Below are 22,052 nucleotides of genomic sequence, written 5' to 3' on the forward strand. Positions count from 1 at the left end.
TGGAATTACAGATGCCCACCACCACACCCGGCTAATTTTTGTACTTTTAGTGGAGATGAGGTTTCATCATGTTGGCCAGGCTGGTCTCGAACTCCTGATCTCAGGTGATCCACCAGCCTTGGCCTTCCAAAATGCTGGGATTACAGGCATAAGTCACTGCACCCGGCCTCATTCATCAATTATTTATTGAGGCCCTACCTTTGCCAGGCACCGGGGCCTGGACACTCAAATGGACAAAGACATGAGCAAAGTCCCTTTTGGAGGGGGTCTTCCAGGCCAAAAAACAATTCCCACAAACAAATGGAAAGTCACAACCAAGACAGATGCTGGAGGAGGGGAGGTCCAAGGTGGATGGGAGAAAGAGGCACCTGGTCTGAGAGGTCAGGGAGGATGACCAGGCAGGCACAGGCCAAGGAGGGGGCCCGGGCAGAGCAGGAGGGAAAGTTAGGGAGGCAGCCTCGGGAGATGGCGGGAGCCCCCTTTCTGCTCAGCACAGCCGCCCACCCGGGGCAGGAGGGACCTACCCAGCCACTCGTTGAACTTCTTCACCTCGCTCGGGAGCCCCAGCTCGGTGAAGTCCCCAGCGTGGATCAGCACGTCGCCGTATGGCATCTGGATGGGGTCCGTCCTCGAGTGGGTGTCAGAGACGCAGACGAAGCGGGTGTAGCCCGGAGGCTTGGGGGCATCGTGAGGCACCGGGTCCACCCTGTGGGGAGAGATGAGACTGCGGGTCAGGAGGCCATGGAGCCATGAGCCTGCGGGTGGTGCGTCTGCAGCCTCCTCCACTACAGTTCACAGCCCCGTCAATCCTGTTCAGATCCATCAGACCAGGGACTGGCCAATCTTCCCAGGGGCCCACCGCGGCCTGAATCCTGACTTCCCTCATCTTTAGCCAGGCAAAGCATGTTTGGCCCCCGAGCCTCAGTTTCCCTGTCTGTAACATGGAAACATCAGGTTGTGGGGGCTGTAGTGAGGGTTAAAGGGAGTGGGAAGCGGGTACAGCAAGCATCTGCCCTCCGAGCTGAGGTGCTGCACAGCTACCAACCTTTTGTTCATGATCACCCCCAGAGGAGACTTAAAGATGTCTTTTATTTCCCCTACTCACCTCCCTCCCATGAAGCTTTAGCACCACTGAGATGCCCTACGTGTGTTTAGGTACCTCCTGTCCACATCTGCTTTAGACAGAAGAGCAAGACGTTTTTTTGACTCCCCAAGCACCAGATTTTACCCCCTGGGGGCACTATGGCCCCCACTGAAACCGCATGGAATAAAGCCTACGGGCGGGCGATGAGGACGACTGCCCGGCTGTGCAGGGCGCATCGGCCATTGCAGGAGAGCCGCATGGGAGGGGGAGTTTCAGGAGAAATAAAGACCCTAAAGGCAAGGTGTCCATTTTTCAAAACTGCAAGACAGTGTAATCATTTCTAGACCAAGGGCCTTCCAAGGCTGTGTCAGAAAACCCTCCTGGAGTCAGAAGACCAGGCTTTGCACAGCCTGGGTCTGCACATCTGTAAAACGAAGCTACTTCACTAAGCAAAAATAACATTTTAAAAAGCGGCATAAATGTAGATTCTCGTGCCTCAGGAGCCCATTGTGGCCCTCTCGTTTGACAGACGAGGATGCCAAGATCCAGCCAGCCTGAGCAAGCGGTCCTGGGCACCCCAGTGCAGAAATGTGAACGTGGGCTAAGACCCCGGCTCCCCGTGGGCTAAGACCGCAGCTCCCCATCCAGGGCTGTCTCCACTACACGTTGCCTCCCCAGTTGAATGGTTTTACCAGGCTCAAAACTCTTAAAAACAACGCAATGACATTTCAACAAGCAGCTCTCTCCAAATGAGTATGCCGCTCGAGGAGTTGTGTTTAAATCTAATTATGCGGCAAACCAAAAGCGGTGCCATATCAGTTACATAAATACTTTTAAAGACATCTTTCTAATTATCCTTTTTTTTTTTTTTCAGACAATATACTTCGAAGAAATTTAATTAACACCTTACGAGAGACGTGGGTTCAGCATGCTAATTTGCAGGGCGCACTAGCGCGCTCCATCCGCCGCAGCCGCAGGCGCCGAGCCAGCCTCTCCCCACCATGACGCCGCGGCGGGAGCGCGCACCCGGGGCCCCTTCCTGGGGGTTGTTAGGCCGAGGGAGAATCCCAGCAAGTCAGAGCTGGGCCAGACTGGGAGGAAAATGAAATGAATCCGATGACGACCAACTAGGGAGGTGCTAGGAGCTCTTCCTCGTGTCCTCCATTCACTCATTCACTCATTCATTGAATACAACATATCCTGAATGACTACCGTGTGCCAGCCCTGAGCTCAGCGGAGGGCCACAGGGATGAACCAGGCTGACCCCTACTCACGACGAGCCCAGGGACTGATGGCGGCAGCAGCCTTGGCCAGACGATGACAATACAGCCAGCACGTTTGACAGGGCAGCAGAGGGGACAGGGCCCAGAGAAGGCCCTAACCTGGCCTGGAGGCTCCTGGAAGCTTCCATCGGGGCAGTGTCTGAGCTGGTCTGGAAGCTGAAATCTCCTTCCCAGGAATTCCCACCACTCCTCTGTCCTCTGGGGCCCCCAATGACCCCCACTCCCCATGACAGACAGCTGATGTGACCTACACACCCTGCCGCCGCCCCCCCGACCCCCGCCACACACAGCTGAGCAGACCAAGGGCAGCCAATTGCTACTGGGCTACTGGCCTGGCACAGGAACTCAAGTGAGCCAATCAAATTCATTCATTCATATTCTTTCTCTCTCTCTCTCTCTCTCTCTCTCTCCCTCCCCCCCCTCCCTTCCTCTCTCTCCTCCCTTTCTCTCTCCTCCCTTTCTCTCTCCCCTCCCTTTCTCTCTCCTCCCTTTCTATCTCCTCACTTTCTCTCTCTCCTCCCTCTCTCTCCTCCCTTTCTCTCTCCTCCCTTTATCTTTCTCTCTTCCTTTTCTCTCTCCTTCCTTTCTCTCTCTCTCCTCCCTTTCTCTCCCTCCTCTCTCTTTCTCTCTCCTCCCTTTCTCTCTCTTTCCCTCTCTCTCCTCCCTTTCTCTCTCCTCCTTTTCTCGCTCCCCTCCCTCTCTCCTCCCTTTCTATCTCCTCACTTTCTCTCTCCTCCCTCTCTCTCTCCTCCCTTTCTCTCTCCTCCTTTTCTCGCTCCCCTCCCTCTCTCCTCCCTTTCTATCTCCTCACTTTCTCTCTCCTCCCTCTCTCTCTCCTCCCTTTCTCTCTCCTCCCTTTGTCTCTCTCTCCTCCCTTTATCTTTCTCTCTTCCCCTTCTCTCTCTCTCCTTCCTTTCTCTCTTCCTCCCTTTCTCTCTCTCCTCCCTTTCTCTCTCTTCCCTTTCTGTCTCCTCCCTTTCTATCTCCTCCCTTTCTCTCTCTTCTCCCTGTCTCTCTCTTTCCCCCCTTTGTGTGTGTGTGTGTCTCTCTCTGTGTGTCTCTGAGGTTTTGAAGATGTTATAAGGTGACAAAGACTAAGTCAAAGAGACAAAGAGGTGAAGAAAGGAGAGACAGGGAGCATAATGCCACCCCCAAGCTGCTGGGACCCTGACATTCTACCCTCCCCGGCGCCCTGCCTAGCAGAGGAGCCCTGAGTGGGCCTCAGCTCCCGCCCGCCACCAGCCAGCCAAGAGCAGTGTGGTTCTGAGGGCTCTGGTTGGGCTGGGCCTGCTACTGGAGCCAGAGCTCTTTAATTAACTCCACTCTTATTTCCCTGCACCCCGAGGCTTCTGGAGCACAGCGAAGATGCAGACCTAGTCATCCCCAGAGAAAGAAATAGACTCTCATTTCCCGGCACAGTCCCCCAGCTATTTGGATTGAAACAAATGCTCGACTTTGAAATAACAACAACAATAATGATTTCAATGATCCCCATGCATCAAGAGCTCATTATGTGCTGGGCATGTTACAGGCAGTCGCTCTCTTCACCCTCATAATGACCATCTAAACAGGGTACTATGGGTAGCCCCATTTTACAGGTAAGCAGACTGAGGCTCAGAAAAGGCTGACTTGTCCATGATTTTAGCTACAGGAGCTGGTGCAGCTGAAACTGGAAGCTGGTTTTTGGCTCCAGAACTCACACCACGCTGGACTATTACCAGGCTGGACTTCATTTCATTCAATCAACCTATGGACAAATCTTACCGAATGCCTCTAAATGCCAGGCACCTGCTTGGTGTAAGGATACATCTGTGGTCAGGACACCCACAGAGGCCACCGGTGTGAAGATCCAGAAACCCTGACTATGTTTGCAAATGAAGGAAAGAGCAAAAAGAGTCAAAATATGGAGAAGGAGGCCAGGCACAATGGCTCACGCCTGTAATCCCAGCATTTTGGGAGGCCAAGGCAGGCAGATTACTTGAGGAAAGGAGTTCAAGTAATGAACTCCTTTCAACATGGTGAAACGTTGGCCAACATGGTGAAACGTTGTCTCTACTAAAAATACAAAAATTAGCCAGCCTGGTGGTGTGCACCTGTAGTCCCAGCTACTCGGGAGGCTGAGACAGGAGAATTGCTTGAACCTGGGAGGTGGAAGTTACAGTGAGCTGAGATCACACCACTGAACTCCAGCCTGGGCAACAGAGTGAGACTGTATCAAAAAAAAAAAAAATTAACAACAACAACAAAATGTGTATATATAGAGAAAGAGAGAGAGAAAGAGACAGTGAACAAGGGGGCATCGTTTGAAGATCCAGCTATACCTGAAGCTAGACCCAAACTTGAAATTCTTAATATGGGCCAGCAGACTCCTTTTCACCCTTAAGGCAACTTCAGTTGTGTTTCTGATACTTGCAATGACAATGAAAAGTTAGTCCATGCCCAAGCTCCCAGCTACTAAGTTAAAGAGTGGAATTTGAACCCAGGACTTCACAACAGGAATCTGGGCATCTAATCTCGACACTCTGTGACCAAAAAAAAAAAAGTAGTACAAAATGGTTCTTTCTCAGTGACATTCTGCAGGGACCAGAGATAAGACGTGGAAGCAAAGGCTTCTTGTTTCTTGGAGCCAAACTCAACTTCCCCAAAGCTGCTGCCTACTAGGGTGGCTCTGAGACCTGACACCCATCTCCGATCTTCCCATGGGATTCCTGGCAGCAGGAACAATACAGAGGACAGAACACAGCCTCCGACACCAGACCCCAGGCTGGCACCCCAGCTCAGTGACCCCCTCCTCGCTGTGCCCCTGGACCCCACCAGCCTCCAGCCCTGCTCCGTAGGGTGGGGATAAGCCACTCCCTCTTTGTCATGTTGTGAGAACTTAACCGACCTTCACAGCCGGAGCCCTGATGCCAATACCCCTGCAGGGCGCTCTGCATCCTGCTCTCGGTTCCTTCTCTCCCATAAGCCACTGGTTCTGTGGAAGCGCAGTTCCTGGTGCCAAAAGCCCAGAGAGGCATCAGAAGCAGAGGCTGTTACCCCTTGTAACCCTATTCCTGCAGAAATGGGGTGCTCTGAAGGTCCAGGCAGGGACAGCTTCCAACAACTCGTCCAGCCGTGTGACTGGGCATCAGCCATGGTGTTTTAGTAGGAAAGGACCTTTAGCCCCTTCCTCTCATTTTACAAATGGGGAAACTGAGGCCTGGGGAGGAGCAATGACTGGCTGGATCAGCATCACACAACAACTGCCCCAACCCCTTGCCCAGTGGTCTTCCCACAAAGCAATGGATCCAAGGGGACCCTGGCCACAGAACCCTCCGGCGTCCCCACGCCCGTCCTTCCTTCCCACATCCTGGCCTCTGCTCTTGCTGGTCCCTTTTCCTAAAGTGGCCCACTCCACAGAGGCCACAGGGCAGCTGGTCCTCCACGCCCAGGGATTATGCCACCCCCACCCCCACAGAAAGCCCTCCGTGATCCCTGACACTCCTCCTGAGTCTTGCCACCTGTCCCGTTCTCACTCTCTTCTCTTTCCTGCTTCCTGTTCCCTGTGCTAGGCACCAGACATGCGGCCCCATGCTCGTGCAGGGGAGAGATGCTTGGGAAATCCTCCCGCAAAGAAATGTATCAGCACAGACTGAATCAGGTTCCACTAAGCGTGTGCCACCAGGCCCAGCACTGAGCACCTAGAGCTGGAGCAGGGAAGACTTCCCTGAGGTGGTGACACCTGGGTGAGATCTGAAGGAGGAGTCAGTGCTCATAGGGCAAAGAGTTGGGATCAGAGGGAACAGCATGTGCAAAGACCTGAGGCAGGAGGAAGGCTGGAATGTTTAAGAAACCGGAAGCAGCCACTGTATCTGTTGCCCAGCACGACACGGACGGAGAATGAGGCTTGAGAGCCAGGCGGTGCCGGGGTGAGTCCTCCCCATTTGCTTTGCTCCTTGTCCCCCATCCCTGCACTCCAGGCCGAGCTCCATGTCTCCAGGAGCCTCTCAGGGTGTGGATAGGCCAAGGAGCCACAAGGCACCGGGTGGGAGTCCCAGCTCCCCACGCTCACCTTCCAAAAGCCTCAGCATCCTCATCTGTAGAGAGGGGGTCCACACCATCCTGGGACAGCAGGAAAGGCCAGGAACAGGCACAAAGGGGCTGCTCCAGGCCTGGCATGCAGCTGTGGCCTCCCATCCCACTCTGCCATAGCTTCAAGGACCCGGTGCACGCCTGAGGGGCTCGAAGGGTCTTTAAGCGATGACTCAAGCCTCTACCATAACGCCTTGTAAAGGTCAGAGGGGGTTGCTGTGCCTGATGCCATGGTCCTGGGGACCTACATGAGAGCTCCAGGCTAACCCTGTCCCCCAACACTCATTCTTGCCTTCCCACTGACCACCAGGTCAGTGGTCCGCCTGCCCACCCAGGGCAGAAGGGCCGGGCCTAGAGGGGCCTCCTGAGACCCCCACAGGGTTGCTCAGTCGCCAGGGCAAGGAGTCTTCAGCCTTGCTCACAATCCAGAGGCCCAGCTCCAGAGATTCATTACCCAAGCAGAGGCGGCCTCGTCACCAGCAGGGTCTCTGGGGGCAACGGCATAAATCACAGGACTCAATCACAGGCCATGTTTGGACTGTCACTGTTGTTATTAAATATAAATTGTGGATTTATTAAATAAGGCCCCCTCGCTCCCTCACCCCGGAGACAAAGCCCAGGGTGGCGACAAATCACATGTCAGAAGGTGGCAGCCATCCCCCCACCGCCCCTGGGAGGGAGCAGCCAACTCGCCATGGAAATCCATTTAGCCACCTCCAGCAGCCCGCATGCTTCCGAGCTTGGGGTGTGGAGGCTGAATGAAGGGGCAGTGGGAGGCAGAAGCCCCCCATCTCTGTGCCCACCCTGGCTTTACCCAGCTGTGTGCAAAGTTGTGTTTCAAAGCTGGAGCTCAGAGCACGCTCTCTCCAGGGCCCCACCCAAACCCCAGCTGCCTCGGAGCCCCAGAGCCAGCAGGAGCCGGGAACTCTCCCCACTGCCGGAGGTGGTGGTGCAGAGCAGTCCAGGATGGGGCGGGGCAGGCCAGGTGTAAATCCTCACGGGGCCTGCTCCAGCTCCCCAGCTAATTCCTTCTCCGCAGCGCTTACCATCACCAGCATCACACGCTTTCATGACCATCTGCTAACTGCCTGCCATCCACTGGATGTAAGCTCAGCACAGGCAGGGGTGCCTTCGATCACTGCTGGGTCCCAAGCCTCTCACCAGGCCTGGCATGTGCTACCAATGCTGAATGCTTGCTGCCCACTGGGCCTTCTCTACCAGGATTTAACTCTTTCATCCCCAGTATTACTGTGTGCAGCATTTTTTTCACCCCCTAAGAACCAGTTTTCACCCCTTGGAGGTGCTGTTTCCTCCACTGAGAATGCGTGGACTAGCGTCACGGGTGGTGAGGACCAGCTTTCCGAGCTGTGCAGAGCACATGTGCCAACCGAGGAGGGCGGCACGGCAAGGGGAATTTCAGGGAAGCATGTGGTGCCTCCACCTGGAGTAGCCAGCTCCAGATTGGGGAAACTGAGGCACCAAGCAGCATGACCCCCATCCAAGCAGGCAAGCTCAGTGCCCAAGGTCCTAAACACTGAGAAACTCAGCAGCTCACAGACATCCCAAATGCGTGAATAAATGAATGACTCAACAAAAGAATGAATGGCCCCAGGTGGCTCAGTTAAATGGGATAGATCACCCCTTCTCATTCTGTCATTCATCACCCTCCCTCAGGACGCAGCCCAGCCTGCAGGGACCTGTGGTGTCTCCTGCTCATCCCCCACTCCCACTGCCTGCCCAGCTGGGCCTCCCTGCAGTTCTCAGAGACCCCCGTCTTCTAGCCACCTGCAGGCTCCGACCCTGCCACTGCTTCTGCCTGGTCCACTTCCTCCTCACACCCCCTCCCAACTTGCTATGTCTATTCCTCCTGCTCTGGTCTCAACCTAGAAATTATCTAGTTCTCCAGGAGGTCCAGGAGGTCCTTCCTGGATCCCTTGAAACTGGGAAGCGCCTCCTCGGCCCCCACTCCCTGTCTTCCTGTTTCCCTGGCTCTGTTCTCAGACTAGGAGCTCCCTGAGTGAGTGCCTGGCCCAAGCAGGGGCGCTGTGACTGACAGCTGTCCATGGTCCCACTGTGTGTGGTGCCGGGAACCTCACAAACCCCACCTGCCCTGGGAGGCCTTGCTGCTCTCTGCCTGCCCACTAGGCAGGAGTTCAGCCTGGCCTACGGGGACCTCAGGCTCAGTCACCTCTGACTCACCCAGTTGGAGGATGATCCTCACCAACAAAAGATAAAACACAGGCCAGGGAAGGTCCCCGTCCCTGCAGCCCCTCCCAGGCCTCAAGCCCCACAGATCTGAAACCCAGAGGCAGCAGCCCAAATAGAAATCTACCAAAAAATAAAGTAGGCAGCCACAGCCAACACCAGTCCTGCGGCCCCACACGGAGACAAGCATTTTCCTGGGCAAGTGCCACTAGAAGACTGCAATCCCCGCCTGGAGCCTGCTGCCCTGCAGAGCCCTTCCCTATACCCCCCTCTGCCCACAACGGAGGCCAGGCCTGAGGGAGGCCGCACAGGGACGGGAGGCTGCAACCTCACACACATCCCACCAGGCCAGGGTTTGGAAACCCCCTTAATTCCTTCTCCAAGTGGTCCGAGGGACAGTGGCTGGGACTCCACAAGCACCGCTGCCCCAAGATGGTGATCACAGCCCCAGAGGCGGCCCAGAGCCTAGACCCTTGTTGGGGAACCAGACCCCTGGACGATCAGGAGGACTTCCCGTAGGCCCTACAGCACTGGATCAGCCCCCGTCACAGCTCCCCCTCCCTGTGCTGTCACCTCCCTGCTCTGCAGGGGTCATCCCTGATCCACACCCAGCTTGGGCGCGGGCACCTAGAGTCAGGTGAAGGTACAACAGCCGAGGGGACAACAGCCTCCACTCTCAGGCAGAAGCGTGAACATCCACACACATCACAGCCCGAGGATGTGGGAGGCCCAGCATGGAGAGCCCCGGGCTGGACTCAGGAAGCCTGGGTTCGAGTCCAGCTCTGGCACCTGCCAGCAGGGTGGGGCACCTCATGGGCCTGGGCCCCTGGTTCCTCACCAGGTAAGCTCTGTCGTGCAGGGCTCATGGGAGAAGCAACAGGTATAAAGGAGGAGGGGAGTTCTAGGAACTCAAGGAACCACCCAGAGCAGGGTCAGGAGCTTGACCATCTCTGGAGCCACCCCCAGCCACCTACAGCTTTCCAGGACCTCAGGAAATCCAGATGGGAAAGGCTGGCCCTGCACACAGGCCTCAGGACAAGCCCTTCTGCTGCCTATGGGGGTCTTGAGTCTGTGTGCTCCCCAGGGCCTCACTGCTTGAGCACTAGGGGCACTGTCTACCCCTAGTGCCCCAAGGGGTAGACAACAGAATCCCCCAGTCCTTTTGGAAAAGCATCTCTGCTTTCACAAGAGAAGCACAGGGTCTGGACAAAAGGAAGGGCAGGGAGAGGAAACACGGAGCCCAAGACTGGGTCCTAACCTGCCATGGGGCTTGTGGCGAGCCCCTTCCCCTTTCTGGGCCTCGGTCTCCCTGTGTGTACAATGAGGAGAGTAAATCAGACAAAGGGTCGCCACCCAAATGCCAAGAAAGGGATCTGGAATGTGGCCCCCGCCAGACGCTGCCAAGAGGACATGTGGGCCTGGGGTTGCCAGGCCTTTGGGTTTTATAAAGTGAAGCCAGAAGTCTGGAGTTTTCTGTGCATCCACCTCATCTTTGAATATTTGTAAAACATGCTCCTGGCCAAGTGAAACAGGACCGCGGCCAGAATCGGCCCACAGGCCATCCATCTGCAACTTCTTGCTGGTCCCTCCCAACTCAGAGCCCCCATGATCCTAGGATTCCAGAATTGCTGCAGTCAACAAACATTCAATGCTTGTTAACGGTGCACCCAGAACCAGGAGGCACCCGAGATCATGCACCCACCCCAGGGGGCTGTCACCACCCCCACCCCCACCCCACAGGTCCCACTTACATCTGCACATGCGGTGGCTGGAAGCGGCCCTGGTTGATGTTGTAGAAGGTGAAGGCCTGGGTGGGGTTGGAGCTGTACTCGTCCACCTCGATGATGAGCCGGCTGTGCTGGTGCCGCCGAGCGGCCATCACGTGGGACTGGGAGAATGCCATGCCCAGGCCGCAGGGTAGGAGGGCCAGGGCCTCCGCCTTCAGGACGCCGGCATCCCACCTAGAGCGCCACATGGACCTCCGCTGGCCGCCCTGGCATCTCCCACCGCTGCCGCCACCGCAGCCCGGCCCCCCGCCAGACCTGGAAACAGACTGAGGAGACGGAGCAGAACCGTGCGACAGTTAATCTGTTTGGGATTTGCTTTATTTAATGTCAGATGAAGATTTAGAAAGAGGGAGAGGGCGGGGGGAGAGGAAAAAAAACACAGTCGTACAGCTCAAAAACTCATTACAAATCTTTCCAACTCAGCAGTTTGATGAATATACTTTGGTAAAAAGAAAAGGGAAGGGAGGGAGGGGACAAGAAAAAAAAGAAAAAAAAAAACACAACCCACAGCACTGTGGACGGATGCATGCATGGCCCAACGTGTTTAAATACTTCAGGCTTTTTTTTTTTTCCTTCAACAAAATCCTCCAGAGCCTACAGGGTGACAGGGAGCTGGGGTAAGACAATGGCTGGTATTTTGTAAACAGGTGAGTTAAGTTTTACTTTTCAGAATTGGGAAATAAGAAGGATTCTCCTACAACCCTCGCCCATCCCCCACAGACCCCCAAACACACCCACACGGCCCCACGCCCACACCCCTGCAAGCCCGAGCAGGTGGAGACAGCACGGGCGAAAATTCCTCCCTCAACATCAATTTCATCTAAAGATATCTTTTAGTGGTGCCCCGAGAAGGGATTTTCCCAGACATAGATGGTCACATACCCACCGGCTCAGGGGTGGTGGTGCAGGTAGGGGCAGAGATGGTGAGGGAGGAAGAACCTTTTGCAAAAACCTCCTCCAGTGCCTCACTACCTTCTCTCTCATGAGGATCTCAGGAACCCTGAGGTACCCCGTCAAGCTTTGAATTGCAGCTTGAGAATATGCAATATTTTTCAAATCTTTTTCACCGGGAAGTGCAGTTTGCACTTATATTTACTGGGCTTAAATATCCCTCCAACCGACCCCGCCTCGGGGTCAGTGTAGAACTCTGTAGAAACTTGGAAATGCAGGCCCCGGGTGAGACCCCATCCTACCCCAACACACAGCACTACGGCCGATGCCTCGTTACTTAGACCATCGAGTTGTCTCGTTCCTTTTCATAATTATTTTCTAAACTGTGTCAATGGGAAATGCCTTGAAGACTTTTTGTCGTTGTTTTCAGTTTGGGTCATTAAGACCCTCCGACGATTCCTTTTGCACTGTATTTAACCAAGGAGAAAATAACATCATTGAAACTATTCCTGGATAGGCATATCGCAAACACGCTAAATGAAGAAAAATCCTGTTTGCTTTGTGCTTGGAAGAAGAATCGACATGGTCAGAAAACAAATTAGATTAGGAAAATGACAAAAATTAGAGAATGGAGAACATTGTAATTATGTGCAAAGGAGAAATGGATTATTAATTTTTTTAAAATCTTGATCATCTCCCTAGAAGGTGAAATAAATAGCAATATCCTCCTTCTCCCACCAACCCCTAAAGACACTTCCTGATTCCCAACACATATCCCTCTTCTCCACCTGCAAAGACAAGGGGGGAAAAGTCTCCCTTTTCCTGGGGACACACTTGTGCCATTGCTTGGTCCTGTGGGTTGTTTCTAAGTGATTGTCTCTCCCTGCGGGTGCTACGCAACAGAACTGTAGGTGGGGGAGCAGGGACCTGCACCCCTCTTGTCTGTAACTGCTACCCGGCACCCAGAAGCCCCGGGAAAGGCCTCAGAGCACCAGATGCCAAGTTCCAGGACTCTGCATACTCTGAGCCAGGCCTGCCCAGATCTGGACAGGGGTCAAGTCCCAGCATGGCTGACTTGCTGTGTGACCTTAAGTCAACTTCCTAACTTCTCTGAGCCACCAGCGTCCTCTTCTAGAAGATGGATTTGAGGCCTGGTGCAGTGGCTCACACCTGTAATCCCAGCACTTCGGGAGGCTGAGGCGGGCGGATCACCTGAGGTCAAGAGTTCAAGACCAGCCTGGCCAACATGGTGAAACCCCCTCTCCACTAAAAATACAAAAATTAGCCGGGCACTGTGGTGCACACCTGTAATCCCAGCTACTTGGGAGACTGAGGCAGGAGAATCACTTGAACCCAGAAGGCGGAGGGTGCAGTGAGCCAAGATAGCACCACTGCACTCCAGCCTGGATGACAGAGTAAGACTCTGTTTAAAAAAAAAAAAAAAGAAAAAGAAAAGACAATGGATTTGATAGTAGTAATGCCATCTCCCGGGGATTGTGCAGGTTAAATGAAGAGGTAAGCAGGAATTCTGAGTACAAAGCCTGGTGGGGCCCAGAGGCCCAGCTCACCTCGGCTGTGATGGTCAAAGTCACTATTCTGTTCAATTCGATCCCTGCATATTGAGGAGCTGCTGTCAGTGGGTGCTGCCTGAGTATTGGGCACCCTTGGTACCAGGGTGTCAAGTGCGAACCAAGGGGCCAGTTCCAGGAGCTAGGGGTGCCAGACGGGCCCTGAAGAACTCAAATATTTCTCAAATGCAAGCTGACTGCATCACATCCCTACTTGAAATCCTTGTGGTGGCTTCTCTGATAAAATCCCTTGACCATAAGACCCTGCATGGTCTGGCCCTATGACTGGTCTGGCCTCTATCTGAGCCACACAGGCCAGCCCTGGTGGGCTCTTGCACCTGGAGGCCTACAGCTCACAAGGGCCATGCTCTTGTTCAGAGTCACACAATTCAAGCACTTTTCGAGAGTCTTCCTCTGCAGTGCTCACCACTAAGAGACAGATATTGATGCTCATGTCTCACGTTTGACAAATGATGAAGGGTACATCCCATAGAAGTGATGTCTCGTTGCACAGAGAGTAGGTGCCAGGGCTGAGCCCCCAGACCTAGCTGCCTGGCTTCCGGCTCTGCCCTCCTCTCCTGCTGGTTGAAGCTGACACCCTTCCTCTCAGCAATGCTGCTGTCTCCTCAGAGAAGCCTGGATCTGGGGCCTTCTTTTCAGGGTGCCAGGAAGAGCCCGGATGTCCCCTGAGGGCAGGGCTGGGCCCCCCATTTGTGTACCCCATGTGTCAGCTCCGGCCCCCAGCAGCTCTGTGACCCTGAGCAAGCGGCTGAACCTCCAGAGGCTCTGTTTCCTCTTCTACAAAATGGAAAGAAAAACAGTCCCTATCTTGTAGAGTCATGAATATTCAATGAGGTGACACATGTAAGCTGCTGATCACAGAGCCCAGCACACAGTGAGTGGTCAATAAATGTTAGCTAATATTTTTATAACATGATCACCCCACGGCCTATCACAAATACTTCATCAATAGTATTAGTGGATGGATGGAGGCAGGGAGGGAGAAACGGATGGATGGAGGGATGGATGCAGAGAACATGAGGGGACAGAAGGACATACAGAGTGTCTGGAGACTTTGCCTGGTGCCCAGCAGAGAGGCCTGGGAGAGGCTGGGTGTCAGGAGAGCACAGCTGAAGACTGAAGAGTCACTGCCCCGTCTCCATCTTACCCTCCTTGCATACCCAGCAAGGAGGCTGCCAGGCTGGCACAGCCCTTGTGAAAAGGGGTTCCAGGGGCCCCCACCCGTCTTTGCCCCAGAGGAGCAAGCGCCAGCATGCAGATAGCCTGCAGTCGAGGGAGAACCGCTCTGCACCAAAGGGACTCAGCCGGGAAAGGCGGGCGGCAAGGCTCCCGGAGGCGCTCCGCGGTGAAATGCTGCATTTCACATAAAGGGGGTTCGCAACGGGCCCTGCTCAGAGAAATCCGGGAAACTGGAAACGCAGCGCCTTCTTTTAATGCCCATTTAATATTTATGGAGCCGCAGCAGCACGTTAGCCACCGTGCGAGGAGGCGAGCATTCTCCGCCGCGCAGCCCATCCACGGAGGAGGCGCAGCAACTCCCAAACAAACAGCTCTGAGCTAGGAAGCGTTTACACCTGGTCCACAAAACAGCACAGCACGCGAGCGACGCCGTGGTGCCCCGGGACCCGCCGCAGGGAGACCGCCTGGGCTCCCAGCCTGGCTCTCCGTCCAGCGGAGTGACCTTAAGCAAGTCATGCATCCTGACGGGGCTGCAGGTGCCTCCCCCAAATGGAACGAGGCGGGAGGATGGATGGAATGAATGAATGAATGAATAAACGCACGAGTTATTCAACAACCATTAGCCACGGCCCTACATCCTCTCCCTGTTCCGGGCGCCAGGAAGGGCAATGGAAAAGCAAAGAGGCTCCTGCCCTCAAGGAATATGGGACCGGGTGGGAGGGGGGACAATAAGGTAAACAAAGAATTACACAGAAAAGACATTTCCAGCTAATAATCAGTACCTGGAAAAAGACAGAGCAGGGTGATGGGGTGATTAAATTGGGTGATCAAGAAAGGTCTATCTGTGCTGGGCACGATGACTCACACCTGTAATCCCAGCACTCTGGGAGGCCGAGGCGGGAGGATCACCTGAGGTCGGGAGTTCGAGACCAGCCTGACCAACATGGAGAAACACCGTCTCTACTAAATATAAACTTAGCCAGGTGTGGTGGCGCATGCCTGTAATCCCAGCTACTCAGGAGGGTGAGGTAGGAGAATCACTTGAACCCGGGAGGTGGAGGTTGCATTGAGCCGAGATTGGGCCACTGCACTCCAGCCTGGGTAACAGAGTGATACTCCATCTCAAAAAAAAAAAAAAAAAAAAAAAAAAAAAAAGGTTATCTGAAGGGGCCTCACCTCACATACCAATGACAACAGCGATGCCCAGACCTGGGGAATGAGAAGCCGGGCAGAGGGAGGGGAAGTGCTAGGTCCCTGAGGCCCGGGCGGCCTGGATAAATGGCCTCACTCTTTCATTGTCACTGGTCACTGGCATGCATCTGCCATGGAGGACGGCCTGGACTCTGAAGTCAGAGGAAGTGGGGTTCCCATTAAATTCCATCTCAGGCTGCTGAGCGGTGGGACGTTGGGCAAGTCACTCAACCTCTGTTTCCACTTCTTCAGTGGTCCCCTTGAGGGGTTACTGAGGGGCTGCAATGAGCCTTGGATCTGCCCATAAAGGCCCAATGAACCCAGAATGGGAGACTCCAGGTCCCCCCAGCCCAGCACTCCTTGAAAAATTCCCTCTGGTTCTAAGGGCTTGCTTTTCCAAAGTCTGATTCTCTTATCAGATGGTTTCTCTTTCCATTTTCCTCTCAGAGACATTTATTTGTTGTTCCTCGGGTACTGTGAGTTCAGTGAGGCCAGGGTGCTCCAAGGAGAACCTGGGTATTAGCCAAGACACCAAGGAGCAGGTCCCATTCGACGCCAACTGTATGGAAAGCTGGTGTCTAGGAAAGAGGTCAGACTCCAGGCCCCACCTCTCTGTGCCTCTCTCTGACCGCCCCTCCACCCCCAAACTTCTCTGGTCTCCTGGCCATATTGACCCCTCATCACCATGGCCACACCACGCCAGCCTCCAGAACGAATGTCCTAGAACTCACCTCTGCCCGTGCCGTTCCCTCTGGCACACCCAGCCCCTCCAGAGCCGCTGGCGCACTCAGGTGAAGCTCGGTGCCTCAGGTCAGCTGAGGAGGCTGCACCTGGCCCCAGTCCCACTCCCACTTCTCAGGCCTGGCTCAGTCATGCAGGCTTTCCCTGGCACAGAGGGGGTCCTGTCTTGAAGCCTCCATGAATGCTATTCCCTCTGCCCAGAAGGCCCTGCACCCAACCCCACCCCTGCGTTCACCCTCGTTTCCTGACACAGGCCCACTCAGTCTCAGGAAGGTTCAGAACCTCGAAAACACCTTCCCTGACCTCCCCTGGCTGGGTCAGGAGCCTCCACCCACAGCCCCCAAGGCTTCCTGTATCAAAACTCCCAACACACAGTCAGCTTTTTATCTGAGCTGAATGAAACGCCAAAGAATAAACTGGTATGTGAATGAATGAATGAATGAATGAACGAATGAATGAGAGAAACTACACAGGCCTTTGAGTCTGACAGCAGGACTCAAAAGCAGCTTTGCCCCCCTTAATCTTAGTTTTTCATCTACAAACATGCGGCTGCTGGACCACTGAAGGACACAGGAGATCCAAAAGCCCCCTGCCAGGGCCCGACACACAGGAGGTGCTCACTCCATGTCTCTTCTCCTCCAGTTAGAATGTTCTGAAGAACTCAGAAGCTCCCCAGGGAAATTTCAAGAATGCAGATGGGATTTTCTTTTTTTTTGTCTGAGACGGAGTCTTGCTTGTCACCCAGGCTGGAGTGCAGTGGTGCGACCTTGGCTCACTGCAAGCTCCGCCTCCTGGGTTCACGCCATTCTCCTGCCCCTCAGCCTCCCAAGTAGCTGGGACTACAGGCGTGCGCCACCATGCCCAGCTAATTTTTTTGTATTTTTAGTAGAGACGGGGTTTCACCGTGTTAGCCAGGATGGTCTCCATCTCCTAACCTCATGATCCGCCCACCTCAGCCTCCCAAAGTGCTGGGATTGCAGGTGTGAGCCACTGCGTCCAGCCACAGAAGGGATTTTCAAGCAACCCGTCCTCTCCTGCCTGAAAGCCCAGAGTGCCTGACCCCTTCCCTCTCGCCCTACTGAGTCTTTGGGGCTTTGACTTCCCAGGGAGTTGTGGCTGGACACATCCACTACGACCCGCCCTCGACTCGTTTTTCTAGGCAAATTCTTCACCACCACCCCCATCTAGACACTGCAGGGCACTGGTCAGCCCCAGCGCACCCGCTGCTGCTCCTGCTCTGGGCCAGATCCTTTTCTGGGCCAGGTCCTGTTCTGGGAGTCACAGGACCCAGACACGAAACTAGCCCTCCAAGGGCTCAGACCTGACGAAGCAGCCAGGCAGACAACAGATCTCCTCAGAACTCTGTTTTGAGGAGTTGCAGTGGAGGGGGTCTAGGGGCCCCTTACAAGGCCCCCACCAAACAGCAAGGCCAGCCAGTGTGTGCTGAAGGCCCAGGAAGGAGAGAGAGTGAGAGAGGCCTTGGCTCACACAGAGCATCTCAGCAGCAGATGGATTTTTGCAAAAGAGATTCTTGGATCATTCTGGTGGCCCCTATCTGTCCGAAGATGTGTGAGGAAGATCTTGGAGCATTACACTACCAGAGGAGCTGCTGCCCTGCAGACCAAAGATAGATTTCGCTTTACCATGTGACTTGAAGCATCGCTCCCAGCCAACACAGGCTCCTCAAAGTCAGCGCGGGCCCGGGACAGCCCCGGTTCACATCCACTGTCCCGGTGCCACCGTTACCAGCATCCTCTTCGGCTCTCGAAAGTGCTCTCGTTTGGAAGGGAAAGGTCATTCTGATCAAAGCCAGTGCCAGGCCGGTAAGGCAGCCATCCCCAGAACCCACCTGTGTTTCTCTTCCATTCTGTCAGCAGCTCTTTAACAATCACTGGGGGGCTAGGACAGTATGGTGCTGTCCTGGGTCCGAAACTCAATGACAGTCAATGAGCACACAGAAACCACTGTCTTATTAAGCATGAGAAGCTTCCAGAGAAACATCTCCCCCAACAGCCGTCCCCGCTGCGGCATTCTGAGGAACCCCACCTTGGAAAGCTTTCGCAGGATCCTAGACGCACCTTGGCTCCGTCTCCTCTTGGGGCCTTTAACTGAGAGCAGGAGCGACTGAATAGCCCCAGCCTCTCCAACGGGCCAGCCCCAAGTGCAGCTGCCTGTCTTCAGGCCGGTGGCTCAGGGCGATGCAGAGAAAAAGCCGGCTCGGCTCAGCGAAGGCAGTGCTTACTAGGGCTTTTGTCGCAATGTGGCAAAATATCACAGAGAAACCACGCTAACACTTCCTAAGTGGTCCCCCCAAGCAAAATGCAGGAGATAATATTTAACAGAAAAGTACCAAGATGTAGGGATCTGGGGAGAATTGTTTTACAAGCGACGATTCCTACACAAGCCCAAAAATCACTTTTAAAATCATATTTTCTTTCCTTGTTTTGCCTCTGCTTGAAAATATGCAATTGATGAGCTGATAGTTGAAAATGCCATAAAAGAAAAAAAAAAAAAAAAAAGCAGAGCAACTCAAAGGAAAAGAAGCAAATACCCTAATGGGAGAAAAAAAAAATCAGACCTCGTCCCACCATGTCCTAAAATGACAGACCTTTGTGTTTGATCTCCTTCCCAATCAAGTGTGGGATCCCAAGGAAAAGCAACACTGACCAGCAGCTGGTATTAGCATCTAAGTTGAATAAGCTGATGAGCTCAGTAGATGAAGGAATCCACAAATAAAGTGAAAATTAGCCCCTATTCCTTGAAAAAGGATCAACCACAGTGACTTTAAAGCATTTACCACTTAAAAACCTTTTAGCTGGGCCCATTTTGAATTATGACTACATGATTTTAAATTACACTTTCTAATTCCTCACCACCGCCACCCCCCAGCAGTCTCTGCCGCTTCATTTTCCAATTATGTACTTTTATTTCGGAATATGAAGAGTGCTACTTACTGGATCATGTCCTGTCTGCCACAAATAGCTGCTCACTTATTCCTTTAATTTTAGCTATGAATGCAGTCGGCTCGCCGGGCTTGTCTTCAGTTTCTGAATATTCTCCGTTCCCATTGCACGGAACGAGCCCCGAGACGCAAAGAAACCCACAAAGCTCGGGCAGAGAAATATGTTTGTAAACCAGTGCTCCACTCCATAAATTATTATAATTCTTGGTGCTTTCTATATCCATCTAGCAGATCAGCGATCACATAAACAATAGCAAGTGGACTGATTTTTCTTCTGCAAAGTGCTACGTCCTAGTTTTCAAAATAAAGCACTTGGAGAGTCATGTATCTATGGAGTTGCAATGGTAAGCTGTTCAGATCTGTTTCAAACATGCACACAGACATACCCACACACAAAAGGAAATAGGAGGTAAATGTGTAAAACTCAGCATTGTGTCCCCTTCCCACTTACACATCAAGTCACCCTCCACAGGAATGGGGGTAGAGCACATACATGGCTAGGGAGGGGAAGGTGCTAGAGGGCTGTGGTTGCTCAGCATTCAAATACAATTTGCAAAGAAAGTAAATGTGGATTTACAGTTCTTGTGGAAATCTATTAAACAGATGTCACTGAAGCATAATCAAATCAGCACTACGGCAATTCTACACTTAAGTCTGATATTGGGGTTTTGCCATTTTTATGATCAGTTCAAGTGTATGTTTTGTGATCATGCGGGAATTTGCAATTAAGGATTAAACATCCCAAGTATGATCGATTCACTAATGTGTCTGAATGACAAACTTAACAAAAGCAAAACTCCATTCTCACCAGCCCCTCAGCACCCGCGCTGTGCGGGGAGCCCAGGGCAGAATAAGGGTTGGGGGAGAGAACCTTTGCCTTTTCTGTGAACACTGAGACACTAAAAAGCGCTTTGTCAGGAAGAAGGGAAAGGCAGGTTGCAGGAAGGGATTACATTTCTCAGGTAGCCAATGCAATATATTTTGCAGGCTTGCAGACTGCAGTACTGTCCGTAAAATGCAAAAGAATGAAATGAAGAGGAAACGATGAGAGCATTAGAAATTGGAAGCAGGCATCATTTTCTCCTTGAAGTGATGAAATTAGCATGGGCGATGCCAAAAGTCTCTTCTTGTGCATTAGTGCTGAGCCTCACATCCTTCTTGGAAGGAGAAGACGGGAATGCGAAGGTGGGCAATAGACAAGTCACATTTAACAGAAACAAACTTTCAGGTGTAGACTGGGGTGGTGGAAAGAGGAGCCTACTCATCCCTGGCTTTGAACTGGATGCAGAGCAGAGTCAACCAGAAGGGAGAATTTTATGTGTTTTTTTTTTTCTGCAGCTGCTTCTATTTATGATGACGACCTGGTTCTGACATTAAGCTGGCCAAGTTCAGGTCCAAGAAAATCCCCCACAGAGTGATTCACAAAAAGGCCTGAAAAGGCCAATGAACACCTCAAATCACAATTTGATTTCAAAATTAATATCTATAATCTCAATTTGTTATGATTTTTTCATGGAATTGGGCTGCCCTCATTGGTCACAGATACTTTAAGTGGAAATAAAGCATAACTAAGTCTTGTCTCATTAGGGGAAAAAAGTCGAAATAAAGTAAAACATTTGTGTTGGTAGCAGACCTGTCAGGTCACCGGGGAGAGCCATGGTAAATCAAATTAACTGAGAAGCAATTTATACCTTTCCTCCAATACCGCCCCCAAAAAGGGGTCTCTTATTTTTTTCCCCTAGGGGTTTTTGTTTCTTTCAATTTTTTCTTTTTTTCTTTTTTTCTTTTTTTTTTTTTTTGCTTTTGACATTTTAGTCACCTCTTCAAACTCAAGTCAGACAACTTCAGTCTCACTACATGGGGACATCCACACAGCAGGAACGAGGGCTGCAGAGAATGGCTTTCAGAGTGCCCCAGGCTACACTAAACGGTTCTTGCTGTGGGAAACAGTCCCTTCACCCCCTCTTCTCCCTGCCACCCCCAAATGTTGGAAACTTCTGGTCCTAGAGGGTGAGGTGCCCAGGCCAGAAGGCAGGCGCCTACCTCTTATCGGAGGTGCCATTGACTTTGATCCGTGGGTATGGAGCGAGCCTGAGAAGCTATTCCCAGGCCTCTGCACCTGGGGAGCCCTTTGCCCCGGACCCTTGCTCCAGAGAGGCAGGCAGACAAAGGTACTTACTGCTGAACGGAAAGATCTCAGGGAGAAGAAGAATGGAAAGGGGGAATTCGTGAAAAGACCCTTTTTTGTTCCCGGTGAGGGAGGGGCGATGGGAGAGACATGTCACATTGTCACATTAAAGACTTTGACAGACAATTCAGGGATAACGCAGAAATTCCACCCTTAACTGCAGCTCGATGCAACTTGAAAGGCATTAACTAACCTCCACTAATTGCATGTTTTTCTGTGCATAATATTTACTTGTTAAAAGTCTTTGCCTGGCTGATTAATTTCCTCTGCCCTGGTATTCATGATCAGTTCACAGGCCTGAAATTGGGAAAATGAAGTCATTTTGATAGATTAAAAAATGATTGCACTTTGGGGAGGCTTTTCTTTTTTTTCCAGAAGTCCAAACCTGCACCCAGAATGCTGGTTTTTCTCCTTGAATGCTACCCTTCAGGGAAACCCAGCGACCACCCTAATTCCTCAAACAAGTACAGAGAGATGTGTCCTGTATAAAGTGAGCACACCAAGGCCCGTACTGCCTAGGTGGGAAGGTAGCAAGTTCAAAGAAGAACAAATGAACTTAAGCCACATTCATTGGATGAAGATTTAAGAGTCTCACGGGTGAACTGGGAATTTATTAAAAGCAGGTTTTTCAAGAACAATGATTCCCTACATCAGTCTGTGTATTCCTGACAGTTGGGGCTCAAGTAAAACACCCTAAAATTCTTATTGTTCACCTAGATCTAAACCTGTCCTGTGTGTCCACAGGCACAGCCCACAGGGCATCAGCCAGGGTGGATGTGAGTGATTCTAAGCGTACCATGGGGTGGTTACATCAGAGGTACCTCCTCGGCCATGTAGGTGACTCTCTGAACCCATCCACATCACCAATACAGGGACCTCAT

At 52.6% G+C, this 22,052-nt stretch overlaps 1 protein-coding gene across 1 annotated transcript in view; it reads right to left on the bottom strand.

Moving 5' to 3' along the window:
* The window catches only part of MPPED1 (metallophosphoesterase domain containing 1), a 97,475-nt gene that overhangs the window by 73,464 nt on the left and 1,959 nt on the right, over positions 1-22,052 (bottom strand). Inside the window, exons 2-3 of the mRNA XM_038007349.2 lie at positions 10,395-10,696; positions 525-706 (exon numbers count right to left, since the gene is read on the bottom strand). Of these exons, the coding sequence (XP_037863277.1) occupies positions 525-706; positions 10,395-10,618 (406 nt within the window). The 5' untranslated portion in view covers positions 10,619-10,696. The remainder of the gene's footprint in view (positions 1-524; positions 707-10,394; positions 10,697-22,052) is intronic.

This window comes from Chlorocebus sabaeus, chromosome 19 (genome assembly GCF_047675955.1).
Source record: "Chlorocebus sabaeus isolate Y175 chromosome 19, mChlSab1.0.hap1, whole genome shotgun sequence".
Taxonomy (NCBI): domain Eukaryota; kingdom Metazoa; phylum Chordata; class Mammalia; order Primates; family Cercopithecidae; genus Chlorocebus; species Chlorocebus sabaeus.